At 39.3% G+C, this 17,954-nt stretch overlaps 2 protein-coding genes across 3 annotated transcripts in view; both read left to right on the top strand.

Moving 5' to 3' along the window:
• Window positions 1–4,012, top strand: part of cpne4b (copine IVb) — a 37,251-nt gene extending 33,239 nt beyond the window's left edge. For both annotated transcript variants that reach the window (XM_008421793.3, XM_081612443.1), the window contains one exon: window positions 872–4,012. In XM_008421793.3, the coding sequence (XP_008420015.1) occupies window positions 872–1,003 (132 nt within the window). In that variant the 3' untranslated portion in view covers window positions 1,004–4,012. The remainder of the gene's footprint in view (window positions 1–871) is intronic.
• Window positions 4,013–5,637: 1,625 nt separating this feature from the next.
• Window positions 5,638–17,555, top strand: mrpl3 (mitochondrial ribosomal protein L3). Its single transcript, XM_008421790.3, has 10 exons — window positions 5,638–5,866; window positions 9,783–9,964; window positions 10,055–10,146; window positions 11,348–11,446; window positions 13,034–13,133; window positions 13,220–13,280; window positions 13,784–13,895; window positions 14,007–14,084; window positions 14,196–14,273; window positions 17,356–17,555. The coding sequence occupies exons 1-10, from the start codon at window positions 5,775–5,777 to the stop codon at window positions 17,503–17,505; spliced, it is 1,044 nt and encodes a 347-aa protein (XP_008420012.1). The 5' UTR covers window positions 5,638–5,774; the 3' UTR covers window positions 17,506–17,555.
• The last annotated feature ends 399 nt before the right edge of the window (window positions 17,556–17,954 follow it).

The raw sequence follows: 17,954 nt of genomic DNA, 5'->3' as shown, positions 1-17,954 counted from the left end.
CGTACGAGGCTTGCATTGAAAACTATGTACACACACTGAGAGTTGTATGAACATGGGCCTGTGTCTGACAGCGACAGCTAAACACGCACATGTCTCACTCAGTCAGAGGTTGTATTTGGTGACGAATCCATTGTGTCCCTTAAACACAAACTTTCAGCTAAGTAACTCCCATATCTCAATAAATCATGACGCATAAAATAATAAAGTCGCATTGCTGATATTATGATGATGATAATAATGTCACACTGGATTTGTTTAATTCCACATTGTTACATGCCAGTGGAAAGAACAAAACCTGACATTCCCAAGGTCAAACAAAGTAGCAGCTTACTGTCAAAATGACACTCTTGGAGAAGAGGCAAGAACAAACATCATCTCAGTACTGTGCATTGTTAATTCCGTGCAAAAGCAGAGTCTGTGGCTTAGTTTTTGTGTGATCGTTTACTTTCATGTTGTGTGAAGACAGCACTTTTATGCAGAAGGGTGACAGGAGCTCAAAGAATATGATGCAATTCTTTTTTTTTGTTTTTTTGCTGGGCCATTTTCCCCCCCCACACACACACACGTGTTGTGCACAAAAATCAAGTGACACCAGAGAACAAAAAATAAAAAAACAAAAAACGGAAAGCAAGAATATTTTAGGGGCTGTCAGACAATCTTTTCGGATCGCTTCAGTCTCGGTGGTCTACACACAGTATAGCTTACATTCTTCCCCTCAAGATTTTAGAGTGGATGCACACATGTGTGCATGTGTGCGTGTGTGTGTGTGTGTGTGTGTGCGCGCGCGCGCGTGTGTGTGTGTGTGCGTGTGTGTGTGTGTCTGTGTGTGTGTGTTATTAACACATCTCGTCTTTGTCTTCGTTTTCTTCAGGCCTCTCCAGCTGCTTTGGCTAAGAGTGTTTTGGCCGAGGTTCCCAACCAAGTGGTGGATTACTACAACGCGAAAGGGATCAAGCCTAAGTGTATATCGGACTACGAGTCCTCAAGAACCTTCAGCCCCTGACGATGTACAACATGCACATGTGTATACGTAACACTTTCATATACATATATAAGTTACAGGGGTGTAACAAAACATCCATTTAATGACACAAGACCACGCAAAGCAATGCAAAAATAACGGGTTCTTAAAAAGGAAGCTTAATCCTTTTTTAGCAGTAGCTTGGGGAAGTCTAGGAATTTTTTTTGCTTTAACAATCTGCCTTCCACAAGTCAGTAAGTAATTAATTTAAAATAATTCAGTCCGGCTATGACCAGTCCATATAATGAGGTTATTATGCTTATCAAATGACCGCTGGAAATAGGCAGCAGCCTCTCCACAACCCTGCAATGATAAGTGGGGTCCAGACAAAGCATGGATGCTTGTTCATTTTTTCGGAGGGTGGAGGGGGGGTTTTAATTTCACTAAAGCAATAAATTTGTTCCTTTTTGTGCTTTTATAATGAAATAATAGTATAATTAATCCAAATTGAATACTTAAAGTATTTTAGCTTTTAAGCTGGAGATTCTAAACTGAGGTCTGTAATTCCTAAAAACTTTGAATAGTCATGCGGTTTCTTACCTTGCTGTGCATGTTGCCATGCTGGATCGCATGCGGGTCTAAAAGGTGAGGAAATTAAGCTAATTTTGTGGAACATTTGTCTCGTTATGCTTCCGAAGTGTGTTGCTTTTGATCGGCGTCTGTTTTGAATAGAGCGTGTATACTGGGATCAAGACTATGGAATTCACATTGTCCATCTGTAATAACAAGTTCTCTGTTACTTTTGAAATAACATCATTGTATAGCTGAAGCATCCTTCAGCTGATCTGAATGAATTTTCCGGTGCAGAATAAGTGCCCTTAGGTGACCAGAAAAAAACAAATTGCCAAATAAATCAGATAGTAGTGCTGCAGGAGATTTATTAGTATTATTCTTGGGATTTTGCACTGGTTGTCTGGTTAGAATGTCTCCTGGATGCCTCTATGGGGAAATGTTCCAGGTCTGTCTTACCGGGTGGAGACCTAGAGGAAGACCCAGGACACGCTGGAGGTACTATGTTTTCTGGGCTGTCCTGGAAAGCCTTAGGATTCCCACGAAGAAGCTGCCCCAAGTGGCTGTGGAGAGGGAAGTCTGGACCTCTCTGCTTTACCCTGCCCTTGGATTAAGCAGAAGATGAAGGGATGGATGGGTTGCAGCAATATACAGTATGTGTAGCAGTGAAGTGCTGCTTATGTGGCACACTTGGCATGTGGCTCCTGCAGCACCCATGCTGCTGAGTTTTTTGACATCTTTAGAAAAATCTGTGCCTGCCTGGTTTACCTGGAAATCAAATTACGTATTCTACGGAGTAAAATGCAAGAGGGAGTATTATTTACCTTAGGCAGTGCATCTTCAGGGGCCATTGAACTTTAGGGCAGTTAAGCAGTAGTGTGACTGGGGTGTTAACTTTATCTCTATGATGAACCTGTGAAACAAACCCCAACTTTGCCATCAGCTCTGGCACACAGTTAGCCTAATATGCTCACGATGCTTCAGGAAATTGTTCAGATCTCATGTCTCACTGTTCCTGTGTTCTTTTGAGTACCTGAACGCTTTGTGATAAATAATTTAAAAAGCTATAGATGCTTTTTCGTTGGTTTTGTAACCAGTGTCGCCGGCAAGCCTGACAAACGGTCTCCGTGATTGTTCACCGCATCAGTTCATCTCAAAAACGACTTACTTTCCTACTTTAAAGTTGCAGTCTCAAGCATAAATAGCAGCTCTTGGTCAATGTACAGGGCCCATGACAATAGCTCGGTTTTTCTTGACAAGACAAAAGTCACAAAATGATACAAACTGGATAGCACTTTCCATCCCTGGCTTCACTTCTGTGTGAAATATGTCATGTTTCGGTTTTGCTGGGGTCCCAGATGCAAAGACGAGGACAGATGGAGTTTAGTAAATAAAGGATTTTGATAACACAACTCAGGAGACAAGAACAGACTGCCTGCAGCAAGCTGAAGACAGTAGAAGATCTGACAATGGACCAAATTAAACCAAGGAGTATTTGTGGCACAGGGGTGAAACCACTGAACACAAGAACTACAGATATAAACATACGTAAATGACTAAAAACACTCTTGCATCAACCATAATTACTAAGCTAAAGTCAAAGTCTGACTGATTGTGAAAGTAAAGTGTTTTAATCCTGTGGGATTTCATAACCAGATCTTGTTACACCCCTGATAAGTTATATAAAATACATCCAAATATTGTACAATATATACATGTCTGAAAGCACAAGGAGACATAAGCAAATACATATACACATCAATACAACATACAGTAGTCTAGCTGAGAGAATTAGCTTGTTATGGTAAAGCAATTTGAACTACTCCATTGATGACTATTGCATGTTTGGCCACAATGGCATCACTTGGGAAATTATTGCTATATACTGTATATTGAAAATGTATTTGTAGAAATATTAACAGTCTTCGGAACCGGCATGCATAGTCTGACCATATCCCACTGAAATAAATGACACTTCTACCTTATTTAGATAACTAGCAAGTACACAATGCTAAAAGTTCCCCAATATTTGAGGGGGGAAAGCCTGAACATGAGTCTGCAAACTCCCTCCCCTCTCCGCAAATGCCTAGAATTAGCATTGCAAATGTTATTTGTGGGACTGGTGGCATTCGATTTAGTGTACTGCATGAATGCATGCATAATTCAGCTCCTACTAATATCCAATCTCGAGTAGCCGCTTGCTAGTTATGAAATAAAGTATCTCTGTCATTTGTGTGAAGCAGTGGGGTAATCTCGGGCATTTGGGGTTCTTTTTTTTACAGATTTGCTTGTGATTTTGCTAAATGGAAAATGAATAACTAATGGATAATTGTAACAATTTCTTAATAACCTTCTTACATTGTAAAGCGTTTCAGGATGGTAGAAAAGCGTGTGTGGTAGAGTCTAATTTGTAAGCTGGAAATTGTTTCTTTTTTCTGTATCCTGCATGTTGATAATAATAAAGATGATTTGGGTTTCTCACTTTACGTTATCTTTTTTTGTTAGTGTGTCTGTTTGTATAAGATAGAGAGAGAGAAAGGATTTGTTACTATGATAGAAATCTAAATCTTTTTAGAGAGTCGCACATATTTGTTTTCTTGATACCCCTGGAAAATCTAGTGCAACAGACTGACTTCAGAAATTACCAAATTGGTAAATAAATTCAGTCCTTGTCTAATTTATTTTGATTATATTACAGCTGTTCTGTGAAAACCTTCGAAACGTATTCAAGAAATTGTCGAACGTAACAGCACATTAAGGACCAAGACCACAGACAGATCAGGGACAAACGTGTTGTGACATTAGAATGGATTTAGGTTAAAAAACAGTATCCTAATCTTTGATCGTCACTCGAGCAATATTCATCCCAAAATAAAAGTGTGATAGAAGTGTCGCACAACCATAATCATACCGAGACATGACCGTCCACCTAAACTGGCAGGTCGGCCAGGGGGAAAATTGATCAGAGAAACAGTCAAGAGGCTCATGGTTACTCAGAGGCAACAGTGGGAGAATCTGCTGAGAGGCCAAATATTATTTGTGCGTTCCACAAATCTAACTTTTATTGAAGAGTGCTGAGAAAAAAAAAAAACTTCTGTTCAATGCAAGCCATATGAAGTCTAGCTTGCTCCAAATTACGTTGGGTATAAAGTACGTACTCAGATTTCTACTTGTGAAAATGTACTTGTGTAGTTGATTTTGGTTTGTGTTTATTCAATTGCCCAAATCAGTAATTGTATAAGCTCAAGGACAGAGCTGTAGGTTAAACCTCACATCTGAGGTATGTGTGCTTTGTTATAAAAGTAAATGCTGATAAAACCTTTTGCAATAAATTATTAAGCATTTCACTGTAAAAAAAAATAAAAAATCTCAAGGCATTGTGATGTGTCAACACAAAACAAACTGTAAAAAATGCTTGGTTCTAAAAACAATTTATGTACAATGACTTCTTAGTAAATAATCTGGAACTTTGAGAGTGATGTGAGTGTCAATCAACATTGACACTCACATCTACACTTTGTACACATTTCCTTTGCTATAATTAACACTGCCAACACAACTGACACCTTTCCAGACGACATATTCATTCACTAGCTCCCACGCAGATAATACATATGCAAGAATAAATTATTGCACCAATCTCCACACAGATAATTAGGGGGAACTAAACTTAGTCTGTCATTTGGGTACACTCTATGAATGTCTCATTCTGTGAAAAGGCCAATTAGTATTCAACAGAAGACCACTCGACATCTATTTCTTATTCAGAGAATAGCCTGGAAACAGTAATGATGACCTAAGAGCGTATAAGTTAATCTATTTCAAACCAGTTGCAAATGGTCAATTCTATTTTTCAACTTTTATTTGACTTTAACACTAGTGTCAACATAGGATTATTGAAAATAACACAAAAGAAAGAAGAATACCTATATCCAAAGTACAACATAATAACGAGATGTAAAAATAAAATTATGTGAAACTAAAGCTGCATATTGTTAGCATCAATGTTTATTATATTTTTGGATTCAGAAGTAAGCGATAAAGATTTAAACCGCTGTTGTGCATTTCTAATGTGATACGGAACCTTTTGCATTGACCGCAGTGCCGCGGAACTATTTTGCTAACGTACCGGAAATGCTAGGGGTGACATTAGGTTAGTGGACGAAGACGAAAGCATGTGTTTTCATGTTTAAACCGATAGCATAACTTAATTTACTTTTACTGGTGTCAGATTTATGAATGAATGCGAAGAATGAAGATGCTGGCAAAGTTGGGCTGTCGGCTTCTTCTCCAGCGGGGAGCACAGCTAATTTCTCCTCGGGCAGCTGCTGAAAGGTAAAGATGCTAACTGGCTAATTGTGCTAAGAACTCATCCCTGATTGCTTTGAAGGCGAGTCTATTTATGGTGAAAACACAGAAAATTTTTTACATTAACATTTAATATAGTATTGGGATTGTAAGATATGTCAATGTTTGGGGCTGGGATACTGAAATATGTTTTCAGCCATATCGCCAGTTATTGTAACATAAAACTGAACACTTATTCTGTCAGAAATTACTAGCTATAACATACAGCTATAATAGCAGAGCTATAAACACTCATTAGTCCTATGATGCCGTTGATTTAAGAACTATATAATTAAAAATGAAATAAATATTAAATAATTAATCACATAAATATACTCACTCATGAAATAAAAACAAACGAAATTAATGTTTAATTATTTCGTGGGGGTTATTTATTTGATAGGGGAATTTATTAATAACAGTATTTAAGCTGCTGCCCCAGTTTCCAGAAGAATTAATAATGTATTTTGAAATTAATCCCTCTGCTTAATTCCGGACGGATTTGAACCATAAAATATAACCATAATTCAACCAAAAGGAGTGCTGTGAGCAGTTTTTACATTTAAGAATCCAACTTCCAGGGCTATGTTCGGGTTTTACATGCCTTGATTTAGTTCCCAAGCACATTAAAAGCCTCAAACAGCACATCTCTGTAATCAGATTGAAGGACTTGCCTCCAGATTTTTAGACGGATAATCTAAAAAGTCTTTATATTATGGAAAGCCTTTGCTTGAAAAATGTTTCTGATGTCAATGTTTGCACAGTTGTTTTATTACTGAATATAAACAATTTTTCCCCAACAACATTGTTGTTGGGGAAAAATATCTGTGTGCACAGTTATTGGGCAAGCACTATTATGTAGACTTATTCTGAATTAGATAATAATGAACATACAACTCAAACTGTACAAATAAACATTTCTGCTATTTCAAAAAGAGTCAGTGACCAATTTTGATGCTTTTCTTTTCAACACCCAACCTGAGCTGTTCATTCCCGGAGTCTGTTAGTTTTCTGATTAGCTTATGATCAGCTTGTAGAGTAACTATGGCCACCAGTTTGCACAGCAAACTGTTTTCCTTCACTGTAAATATCATGTTTAAGAAAAATCTCAGGTTCTCAATGGGGTTAGGAGACAACGAAGTGGTATAAAATGACAAAAAACTAACTTCAGAGGAAGTCAGGTTGGCATTTGGAAAGATAAAACTAACCCGTTTAATACAGTAAAAATTGAAAAAAGGCAGGTGATTTTGAAAAAGAAAAAAAGTACAATCATTTTTACTATTAATTTTTATATAAATTTTACTAAAAAGGAAAGGAGTAACATAGTACCAGTTTTGGACTTAAATATATGTATAAAGTGCCAAAAATAAAGCTCTTACTTAAAAAAAAATGGCAATAGACAAAAGCAATCTGTTAAAATATAGGTGTGTGTTTTGTATAAATCTGACTCCGGCCACACAGTTAGCGGAGAGGACTCAAATAGCTCAGCAGTAATGACTCATGTCATTAATGTCATTAAAGTTCATCTTTTTGGTGACAAACTGTGCTGACACACTTACTCACACTAAACTCTGAAAAGCTAAACCTGTTTTGCAATCCATCTTGGATGCTTGTATTTGTGTAATGAGCTCAGAAAGACTGCATATACATTTTTTTTTGTGCCCATGACTTATTCATACGGTTTAGTGAGATAAAATTGCTTCTAATGCAGCTTTCTGATCAGCATTTTTAAAAGCCTTCTTATAGAAAACCAGCCCGAAAAAGCTGTGAAAGACTTCTATAATGCTACTCTCCTCCCACCTCCCCACTATTTGTTGCTAATCAGCGGATAAATGGCAACAGAAATTGTGTTTACATAATTCTCCCCTAATGAAGTCAAAGAAAATGTGAATAGCGAGATACAAAAACAAATCAACACTGTAATCAGTTATAAACTTATTATTCAGTAGAAATCTTTCTCTACTCACCTCCTCTGCATATTGAATGTTGCACCTAAGGGCTTTCTGATTCTTTGTCTTTTTTTTGGGGGGGGGGTGTTTCTTTTCTTTTCAAGACTTGCTTTAAGACACCCTCGGGTTGAATTACCTCGCTGAAATCACTGCGCATGTAAAAGCAGGTTAAAAGCAAATGTGGTCCTGGAGGACCGGTGTTTCAGATACTTTAGAAGTTTCTCTCCAAATTGAAATGAATGGGCCATTATCAGGCTCCTGCAGAAGTTTATGACAAAAATGAGGAGATAATTCAGCCAGTTCAATTAGTTGTGCCGCAGAAGGGACACCTACCCAGCCCAGAGCCCTGGAACTGTCCACCTCCAGTCGTCTAATGAGATTTGTTGCTTTAAATGTTTTTTTTTTTTCCAAGCGTCTCGAAAATGCTCAGACACTAAAGACGTGTTGGGATGAGAAAACCGTCCTAAGACTTAATGAGTTAGGGCTGTACTCAGAAGATATCAGTTGTTTTTTGTTTTCATTTACTGGCTTTACTTGAGCAAAGAATGTTTTCGATCTGAAGCAATGTAAGTTGTATGTTTAAATATGAGGGAAGTTTGGATGGTACTTGTGTAACTTAATGGCATAATCTATAGTTTTCTGGATAATCAATTTGTCTGTGATATTAGGTCATCCTCACAAGCTTTTAATAGATATTTTAACTGGTCTCTCCACCAATTAAATCACAATGACAGCTGGAAATTAGTTGCTAGAAGTTAGTCTCCCGGTGGTGGTTATCTTCTATGATGTGTTCCTGTTTCTATGGCAGCAAAATTCCAGGAATCTTCTAAGTTAGAAAATGAACAGGCATTTACAGGGATAAACCTGGAGTTTGAAATGTTGAACATTGGCTCAACTTTAAATTGGTTACAAATAGTACAGCGTTTTTTTGGCAGAACTACCAGATTTCATGGAAGTATGCACATAGCACACCGCTTCCCACAGGGGTACTGAGGCCACACCCTCCAGATGCACTGTGTATCCTTCCATTACATGCACAGATGATTTCTAGTACCTTGGGGTATTGAGGCTGCTTTTATTACGGAGGATGTTGATGAGGCCCAGGAAGAGGTTGGTGTCTGAAAGTGTCTGGCAAAAATGTAGAAAGCAATCTTGAGAGGTCTGAAGAATGATTGTTGTTTGGTTTGTGTGTCAAATTGAACGTTTTTTTTTTTTTTTTTAAAGGGAGCAGCGAGATTTTTTTCATTTCAAACCCTGATTTAAATGTATGAGTCTGGTTTGGAATATTTTACTCAATATCTACGTTTCTGTTCTTGGGGCAAATTTTAATATTCAATTAAATTTTTAAAGTTCTGTCATTTCAAATCTGTTTTTTTTTATTTCATTAATTTTGCTTGGATGTCTACCAGTGATCATTTTGTATTTTAAAAATAAAATGGTATAATCTTCATTAGGGATGCTTTAGGACAGTGTTTCCCAGTGGTACACTGCCTTGTATGTTTTAGATTCGCTCATGCTTCAGCACGCCTGATTTTAGTCAATGACTGATTTGTTGAGCTGTAATAATCTGAAATGGAAGCAGTGATTTATTATTATTTATTTCAGTATATTGCAACTTGCCTCTTGTTAGGGGCAGCTTAAATCCCTACAGACCCCACACATCCTGGACACTAACTGTTTAGACTACTTCTCCCCACAGTCTCTCTCTGATGGACACAACAAACACCAGGAAGCCACTTTAATCATCTACTCAGCTCTAAAACAAGAAAAGTGTATTTGCACTATTTTTCACAAGATATTTGGCGTGCATATTGATGTATATTCGTTTTTATCTTCCAACTCCTCGAAAGTTCATATATTTATGTTCATTGTCAGGTATCATGTGAAATTCCTTGTTTATGCACAAAATCTTGTGAATTAAAGCAGATTCAGAATCTTTCTTTTCTTTCCTTCAGCCCCGTCCAGCTGTTGGGTTGCGTCAGGACTTTAAAGAAAACGACGTGGTTTGAAGAGCACCTCACAGAGGACAACCAGACGTACTTGAGAAACCTCATGGCAGAGGAATACAGAAAACAGACAGCCGCAAAGCTCAACCCTCTCAGAGACGAGCCCTGGCCGCGACAGGACTGGACAGAAGGTAGGAGCCGTGATCGGTCAGCGCTCCGTTTATCAGGACCGCCGTTCCCATCGGCTGTCCTCACCAGCTTTTCATCTGTCCTCTCCGCAGGAAGTCGCCGAGTTGGGTTAGTCGCTGTCAAGTTGGGGATGGCTCCTATCTGGACTACTACAGGAGAAAGACATGTAGTCACGCTGTTGCAGGTAGTTAAAAAACACCCCACTTTTTATGTCTGCTTTGCATCAAAATAAGCGTGAATTCTTGTCATCTAAAGGGAAATGAGCAACGGTGGGAAAAAAAAAAGAAACAAAACCAATTTTCTTTGAAAGAATGACTGGCTTTACTGACACTAAAAACGGAAAATATAACAATGAAAGCATCTCTTCATGCTCTGTTTGATTGTTCCACAGTCTGCCTTTGTGAAAGGTGTTTCTGATAATGTTTAAACGGCAGCGCAGGCAGCCTGCTCATTGGGCACACCGTGTTCCACCAGCACTTATTAAAGTAGATTGGAAAGATCGTATCAGGATCGTCCTGCTCAACTTTAAAAGCATTGAAATGTTAGAGTTTACAAAGCGGCTTAAACATGTACAGCATGTTAGGTTGCAGTGGGTAGTAACATATAGAATATGTGCATGTATAGGCTTACCGTACAGTAAGTACATATGTATTTTATATAAGGCGTACGTACAGTACACTTCAAGTATAATACTGAGAAAATACCTTAAAATATGATTGCAAAGTGGACAAATTAAATAAGCAAGATATGAATATTTTATCTTGGTGAATTCAAAATCTACCTATTTTTTCGTCTTTTGTTCCAGTTGAAAGAAAATGCCCATTCAGTTTGTACAAGTAATTCACTTTCCCGCTGCAACATTTGGGGTTTATGTAAAATACGTTACAATTTTTAGTTTGTGTTCGTGATTTGAAAGTATCGCCACATGTTTTTTTTATCAGGGCGTTAAAAAAATGCCTCTCTTTAAATCTGTTTATTGAAGCGCTTCAAGATTTTTCTTGAAAGATGCTATATAATTAGCTGTACCTACATACTCGCTTTGCTTACTTAATTACATATTTTGGATTAGAGGCTCATTTTAACTTGTTAAAAAAAAAAAAATCTGTTTTTATTGCATCATGTAACGCATTGCATACGGAGGCACATGTGTGTCGTGATTTGATGTCGTCCGTTTAGATTAAACCAATTGCTGGGAGAGCAAATTAACCCTGTGGATGAATATTAACGCTTTACAACAGGGACTTCTGTCTAATTGCTCAGCTATTTATGTCCACTGCTCACAAGGACCAGGCTGAGCAGCAGTGCAAACTGCAATCAGGCAGGTGTTTAATCAGACGCTTTGCTGACATTGTCTTCCTGAGTTTTCTTGCAATATTGTCTCCCAGGTGCAAGATTGCCACGTAATAAAGTGTCTCCCCAAAGAAGAGTTTGATGGACACAGTGCTGCTCTTGTAGTAGGAGGGAAGAACGTGTCACCGTTCCATGTAAGTGTTGAAATTGTCAGAATCGCAGCATTTTATGTGCTGCTTAGAGAATTGTGTGCAAAATGGAATGGAGTACTTTTATTGAGGCTTTCTTTTGGTTCTGTTCATAAGACATTTGTTGTTGCTCTTGTTCTTGGCAACACACTGATGTGATATATTTGTTTATTTTTTCTCTTCAAAAAGACACAACAGCACGTTTTTGAAATCCAGCAGCTTATTCATCTGTCTCCTGAAATTCTCTAAAGGACTCGGTTTGCAACGCGATAACGAATGCGACTCCTGGAATTCCTGAATTACCATACTTTTGTTTAAGGCTTCTTCTCGTCGCTTCTGTTTAATCCCCGCTTTACGCATCTTTATTAGTCTTTCCCCACAGAGCTGATTTGGCGCCATCCCAAAATAAAAGACGAGCTTCTGCTTCGCAATCTGCCCGTTTTAGTTTCCCTCCGGAGTCGCTGCTCCTTCGTGAAGGCATCTCAGCAACACCAGATATTCTGCTGGTGACTGCAAAACCACAGAATTCCTGAGGCGCTCCTGGCCTCTGAGCGAATGAAGACGCAGGAAATTATTGTTGCATTCGACCTTAGCGTAGTGTACATCTATCGACCGTTTTATGAGGTATATTGGTGTAATTGCTTGTTACCACAAAGTTAATCTGTCAGTCACATGGACGGAGCGCAATAGCTTTAGGCATCTGGACCTGATGAAGATGACAAGTTGAAGTATTAGTAAGGTGTACCTAATAAAGTGGCCAGTGAGTGGATCTTAACTTTCATTCTCTTAACTATGTCAAGCTTCAATTTTCATTTAAGCCTGTTTAAAGTCAATCTAGTCGCTGATTATAACTAACTTCATGTTAAACTTGTTGGAGTCCAATTACTTCTGTCCCAGTTAAAATAAAAAAGTTGCTTTAGTACTGAAATATTTTTAATTTCAATTCCAAGAATTCCTTAAAAAAAGCATTTCAAAACCAGATAACCTGAATGACTGAATACTGTTTTTTGGTACCATTTTTCTCACATTGCAAACATACACAGCATATCCATCCTCTGTCCCGTGCACGAATGGAGGACGTGTTAAAAAATTAGTTTTTCATAGCCAATGTGTGTGTACGGTAAGAAATTAATTGTTGGGAGATGGAAATACAGCGGTACAAGTTTGAATAAACGAAGGTGCAATTTATTCATTGCGGCTCGACGGATGCCTGATGGATCAGTGTCAGGGCTTCAGTGGGGAGGCTTTCAAACCCTCCTCACAGCAGAAATCACTCCTCAGTCAGCGTCAGCTGGAGGGAGCAGCTTTGGCAGACTGATTTCCAGTTAACAGAAGGGAAGAGGGAGAGTTCTGGAGTGATTGGAGGCGCTGAGTTTGAGAGCGAGGGGAGCGAAAGCAAATGTCAGAGAGACTCTCGCTGCCAAGACTGCTTGCGTCTGCATGCAAGCGTGTCTCTTTGGCTCCCATACAGACGTAACAGGATGATGGTATATTTTAAAAGTCCAACTGTTGCTGCTCACTGCTTCCTACTTCTCCTGCCGCTTTCCATCAATCTCGATTTTTTTTTCTTCTTCCCATCACAATGATCGGCAGAGGTCAGAGGAACAAATGGAGATGTTCAGGAATGCAGGAGTTCCCCCTAAGCAGAAAGTCACCATCTTTAAAGTGTCTGACAATGCGATCATTAAACCAGGTATGGGTAGGAATTTGCTCCTGCTTTTATACACTCAGCTGGAATTCTGGATATTAACTCCTTTATTTTGTCTCGTTCGTGTAAAGGCACTCCTCTGTATGCAGCACATTTCCGTCCGGGCCAATATGTAGACGTCACAGCTAAATCGTGAGTTTGGTTTTTGTTTTTTGTTGGGGGTTTTTGTTGCTCTCTTTCCCAGTTCTTGCCAATTAATTTGTTTAAGCAAATTTCACTTTACATACAAATTTAAATCTGTTGTCTAATTAGCGTTCTTCACTGAACCAACTAATCTACTTAAATCCTTTGGAATGCCTTGAAAGAGTATGCATACCTAACAAGATGTGTGTGTAATTTGGAGAGAAAAGAGAATAATGAAAATCTGAAGGGTGCGGTGTGCATTTATATCCAACCCCTGTGATTTAGTTGTTTTTAGAAAACCTCTCTGTTGCAATTACAGCTATCAGTTTTTTGTCTATTCTTTGAGGAGTTGCTGAAGCTCAGTCAGACTGGATGGAGAGTTTTAATTTTCTATTTGGATTTAGGTCTGGACTTTGACTAGGCCATTCTAACATGGATAGGCTTTCCTAAGGCACTGTAACTGCGGTTCCATATTGTGTGTGTATTGGTTAATTTCTTGTGTATTTTGGTAGCATCGGTAAAGGTTTCCAAGGTGTGATGAAGCGATGGGGATTCAAAGGTCAGCCAGCCAGCCACGGTCAAACCAAAACTCACCGCAGACCAGGAGCTTCCGGACCAGGAGGGGTAAGATATGAACTCACACGCACACAGACACACACACACACACAAAGGCACAAGCGGTTTGCTTCTCTTTATCTGTTACTTTAAGCATTTGTGTTATTCATCTGCGTCTAGGATCCAGCCAAAGTTTTCAAAGGGAAGAAGATGCCTGGCAGGATGGGCAACACGTACATCACGGCGCACGGACTGAAGGTGAGCGCCAATCCAAGCGCGGGAGATTTCTGCCTTCAGCCTGTTTGTTCTTCACTCCTTAATTAATCCAATCTTGTCCAATCTGCTTTTTTTCACATTCCCACCTTCCAGGTTTGGAGGGTGAATACCAAGTATAACGTGCTGTACGTTCACGGCACCGTCCCCGGTCACCGGAACTGCGTCCTGAAGGTAAAACAAAACAATATCTCACACACACACCCACACACGCATGCACACAAAGTGGAGTGTGAAGTCAGCGGTCAGCTCCAGCATGTTTAGAAATTTGACTGCGACGGGTGACCTTGCACCTGTGAAACACCGTCACATCTGCAAGATGGTGCGATTTATCTTCATTGACAGTGTGCCGGGTCAGCAGCATGCATGCGTGTGTGTGCATGTGTGTGTGTTGGTGCACGCGTATTTATTTCTCATGGGACAGGAAATGGAAGCGTGTAGCCTAACGATGTTAGTAATACCCTCAGCATCCATCTCCCTACCCTGCGTGTTGTGCTCGCCTCATCAGTGTGGGAGTGTTGCATTTACCTGGACTCTTGTTTGATCTGGAGACAAGTAATAATGAATACAAATGCTCTTTGAATTTTACACACACACACAGTTGTGTTTTCATCACTTGTGGGGACTTCACATTGACTTCCATTAATTTCTGCAGCCTAACCCTTACCGTAATCCTAACTATCACATACATGAACCTTACCTTAACCTTTACCCTAAACCTAACCATCACAGACCTAACCACTAACACAAAAACAACAATTTCCCTCATGGGGACCAAGACAATGTCCCCACAAGGAGCAATGGTCCCCGAAATCCCACATTGTAGACAGAAATAGGTTCCCGTAAAGACATGAAAACCTGGTATACACACACACACACACCCACCCTTTAGATTGCAACACCCCAAAGGCTACAGGTTAATAATAAATACATGTTAGTTGTTTTTGTGTTGTTCTTATGAACCTTAATGCCCAAATGCAAATGAGGATTATGTCTGAGTTATTGATTGCGTTTAGCACTACAGCTAACTGCTAAGATTTTTTTTTCTGCATCCTTATTATTTGAACATCTAATTAGCAACTCACTTAAGCCGGTAGTTTCTACACTTTGTCAGGGTCTCTTTGATGTGTAGCCAAGGGAAAATTAAAGTGATTTATGTGGGAAAACTAAAGGTTTATCCATCACATCTGGATATGATGGATGAGCATTTAGGCACTTTAAAGGAAGGTTTTCCATTGCAGTCCCCCTCCTGCACTACCCCCTTTCCCCCACCCCACACACACTTGTTTCCTAGTTTATCATGCAGATCACCATCTAATGGTTATTTGCATTGTTATTGCATGAATTTAAAGCAGTGTGCAGACACTGCAATGTGATCCCGGGTCCTTGAGCTGCTTCGTGTGTTTGGAATACAATAAATTGCACAGAATATCCAGTGGAAGCTTTAAAATTAGCCTCAATCGGTGGCAGTTTCTCCATCATTGTCATTAACTAAGGTTTCATTCATGGCCTCGCGCGTTACGTGACTGGGCACTATCTCCCCACTCGAACAGAACGGCTTCAAGCGCAGGTCCTCCTCCTTCCTCTGTGCTCATTCATTTTCCACGTCCCCTCGCTGGCAGGCGGAGTGTTTGTCATTGTTAGAATCCACTAAACAATGTAGCCTGAGGAGCAGCAGCCGCAGAAATTCACAATAATGCCCCTCCTTTCTGTTATTGTCACATTCAGCTATTTTTTTTTTCTTTCTTCAATTTAAAACTTGACAGATTACATAAGAAAAAAAAACTACTTTTGTTGCTTGAAAAATGCAGAGGATTTCTAATTGAATCAAGAAACGGGACTGTGTTTCACTTAGCTCTCGACGTGCAGAGAATAAAAGTTAAAGTAAGAGAGACGAAAATATATAATTGCAAAAGTAAAATTGTTTTTTTCTAAATCGCATTTTCCAAGTAACAAGTTGCTGCTCCTTCGTTCGCTCGTCTCACATCCCGATCCGTATAAAATCGGAGTTATCTGATCTGCTGGGAGCATTTTGCTGAGTGTTAGTCGGTAGCTCCGACTTCTCTGTGTTTTTGTTTTTTAATGGTATTTAGTCATTGAGTTGTGGAGCATCTACAGTTCATGTCATGCTTAGGGCAGAAAGCTTCCCTTCTTAGATACAAATTTCATTTACACCAAACTTTGAGATTCAGCTCAAGATAAACACCAGTGTGTGTGTGGCTGTGACTCTTGCTGCACTTCTCAGCACTGATTTTGTCAGTTTGTCAGTGCATCTTTAAATATCGACTTGTGATGCTGAATCTCTTTGGCTTGTTAAAACTGAAATTTTCTGTTGCATTTTAACCTCTTATGCCAAGCTATGGTGAGTTTATATGGAGTAGATGAATAATACAATAAGATTGACGCTATTAGTTTGTATACCTGGGACTACAGGAACATTTCAGTCATTTTGGTGTTGTTTTTTTTTTTTTTTAAATCTTTCTAACTTTGTCCACACACTTACATTAAACTCCAAATGGAAGCACAAAGAGCTGCTTAAGTGGAAAGGAAAACAAGAGCTGCCACTGTTTAGTCCAGCCTTTTGGATTTGGATGTCGTTAACGTCAATCATATCACCCCCTACTGTTACACCATATGTATTACAGTCCGTTTTTGACTGGAAGCAAACAGACTGGTTGCAGAATGTTTCCTCTCCAAAAAAAACTGATGGAAAAAATTTTGATTTATAAAATAAATATATGACATAGTAGCCAGTGCTTTAAAAGCTGAGATGTGTGTCGGCGCATCTCAGCTTTACAAGCCTTTCACTTGATAACAAGCAATTATTTTGAAGACATTTACAATTCAAAGCACGTTTTGCATTTCCACGGCTTCCATTATGGATACAGCAGATGGTACATCAGCAGTCGTGCGAAGTTGAGTTTTTGTCTAAGACTCTTAATACTAATCATTTAAAAATGCCCGAGTGGAATCTTGAGATTGGTTTGGGACTTCCCCAGTTTATTTATTGTGAACAGAAAAAAAAGAATAGCTTGTCATCTTTTCTTACTTCAGCACTTCTTAGCGAGCCTTTCGGCAAATTTTTAATGAATTTGTTTGAGTATGATGCCTGCCTCGACCTTTTTATGCCATTATGATGCAAATGTGCTTCTCTGAGTAATAAACTCCTGTTAATTTGAAATTTTATTTTCTGCCGCTCAGTATGTTTCCATTAGATTTTTGTTCTTCTAGTTAAGTGTGTGCGTTTGCGTTGCAGGTGAGAGACACTGTACTCCCAACTAGACGCTCTACTCTGCTCAACCCGCCTTTCCCTACCTACTTTGCCGAAGAGGAAGTCGACCTGGACGAAGATCTGTACGATGACAACCTGTTCGTTCACACGGAGCCGTCCGTAACACTGACCTGACCTGTTTGTAACTGTGTGTTTTAATGCTTTAATAAAGAATCACCCCTGGATCTGCCTCGTTGTTTCTGGGCGAGCGTAAAAAAAAAAAACAAAAGAAAACAAAAGAAGAAAGTAACGGCGGCAAAGCCGGTGTGTTTGATCAAAAAATGATTTTTAGTGTCCCTCTCCACCCTGAAACCATGGTAACTGTAGGAGTGATGATGTCACTAGAGGATCCCCAAGCAGAGAGAGAGAGAAAGAAGGGAAAGACAATGAAGCAAAACAAAGAGGGAGCCGGATGTGTTGGAGAAATGTGTAATATCTATGCGCGGTGGAGAGGAGAGGAGAGGGCAGGGGAGCAGCTGAGCCGAACACAATAAGAGGAAAAAGTGAGTGGAGTGCAGACAAGAAGAAGGACGAGCTGTCATGGAAGAGGAGGGCAGTGGACGGGGTGTAAGGGATGGGAAGCA

Source organism: Poecilia reticulata, chromosome 11, assembly GCF_904066995.2.
Source record: "Poecilia reticulata chromosome 11, P_reticulata-male-v2, whole genome shotgun sequence".
Lineage (NCBI taxonomy): Eukaryota > Metazoa > Chordata > Actinopteri > Cyprinodontiformes > Poeciliidae > Poecilia > Poecilia reticulata.
Note: the sequence above shows the minus strand (reverse complement) of the source record. Positions and strands in the feature narration are given on the sequence as shown.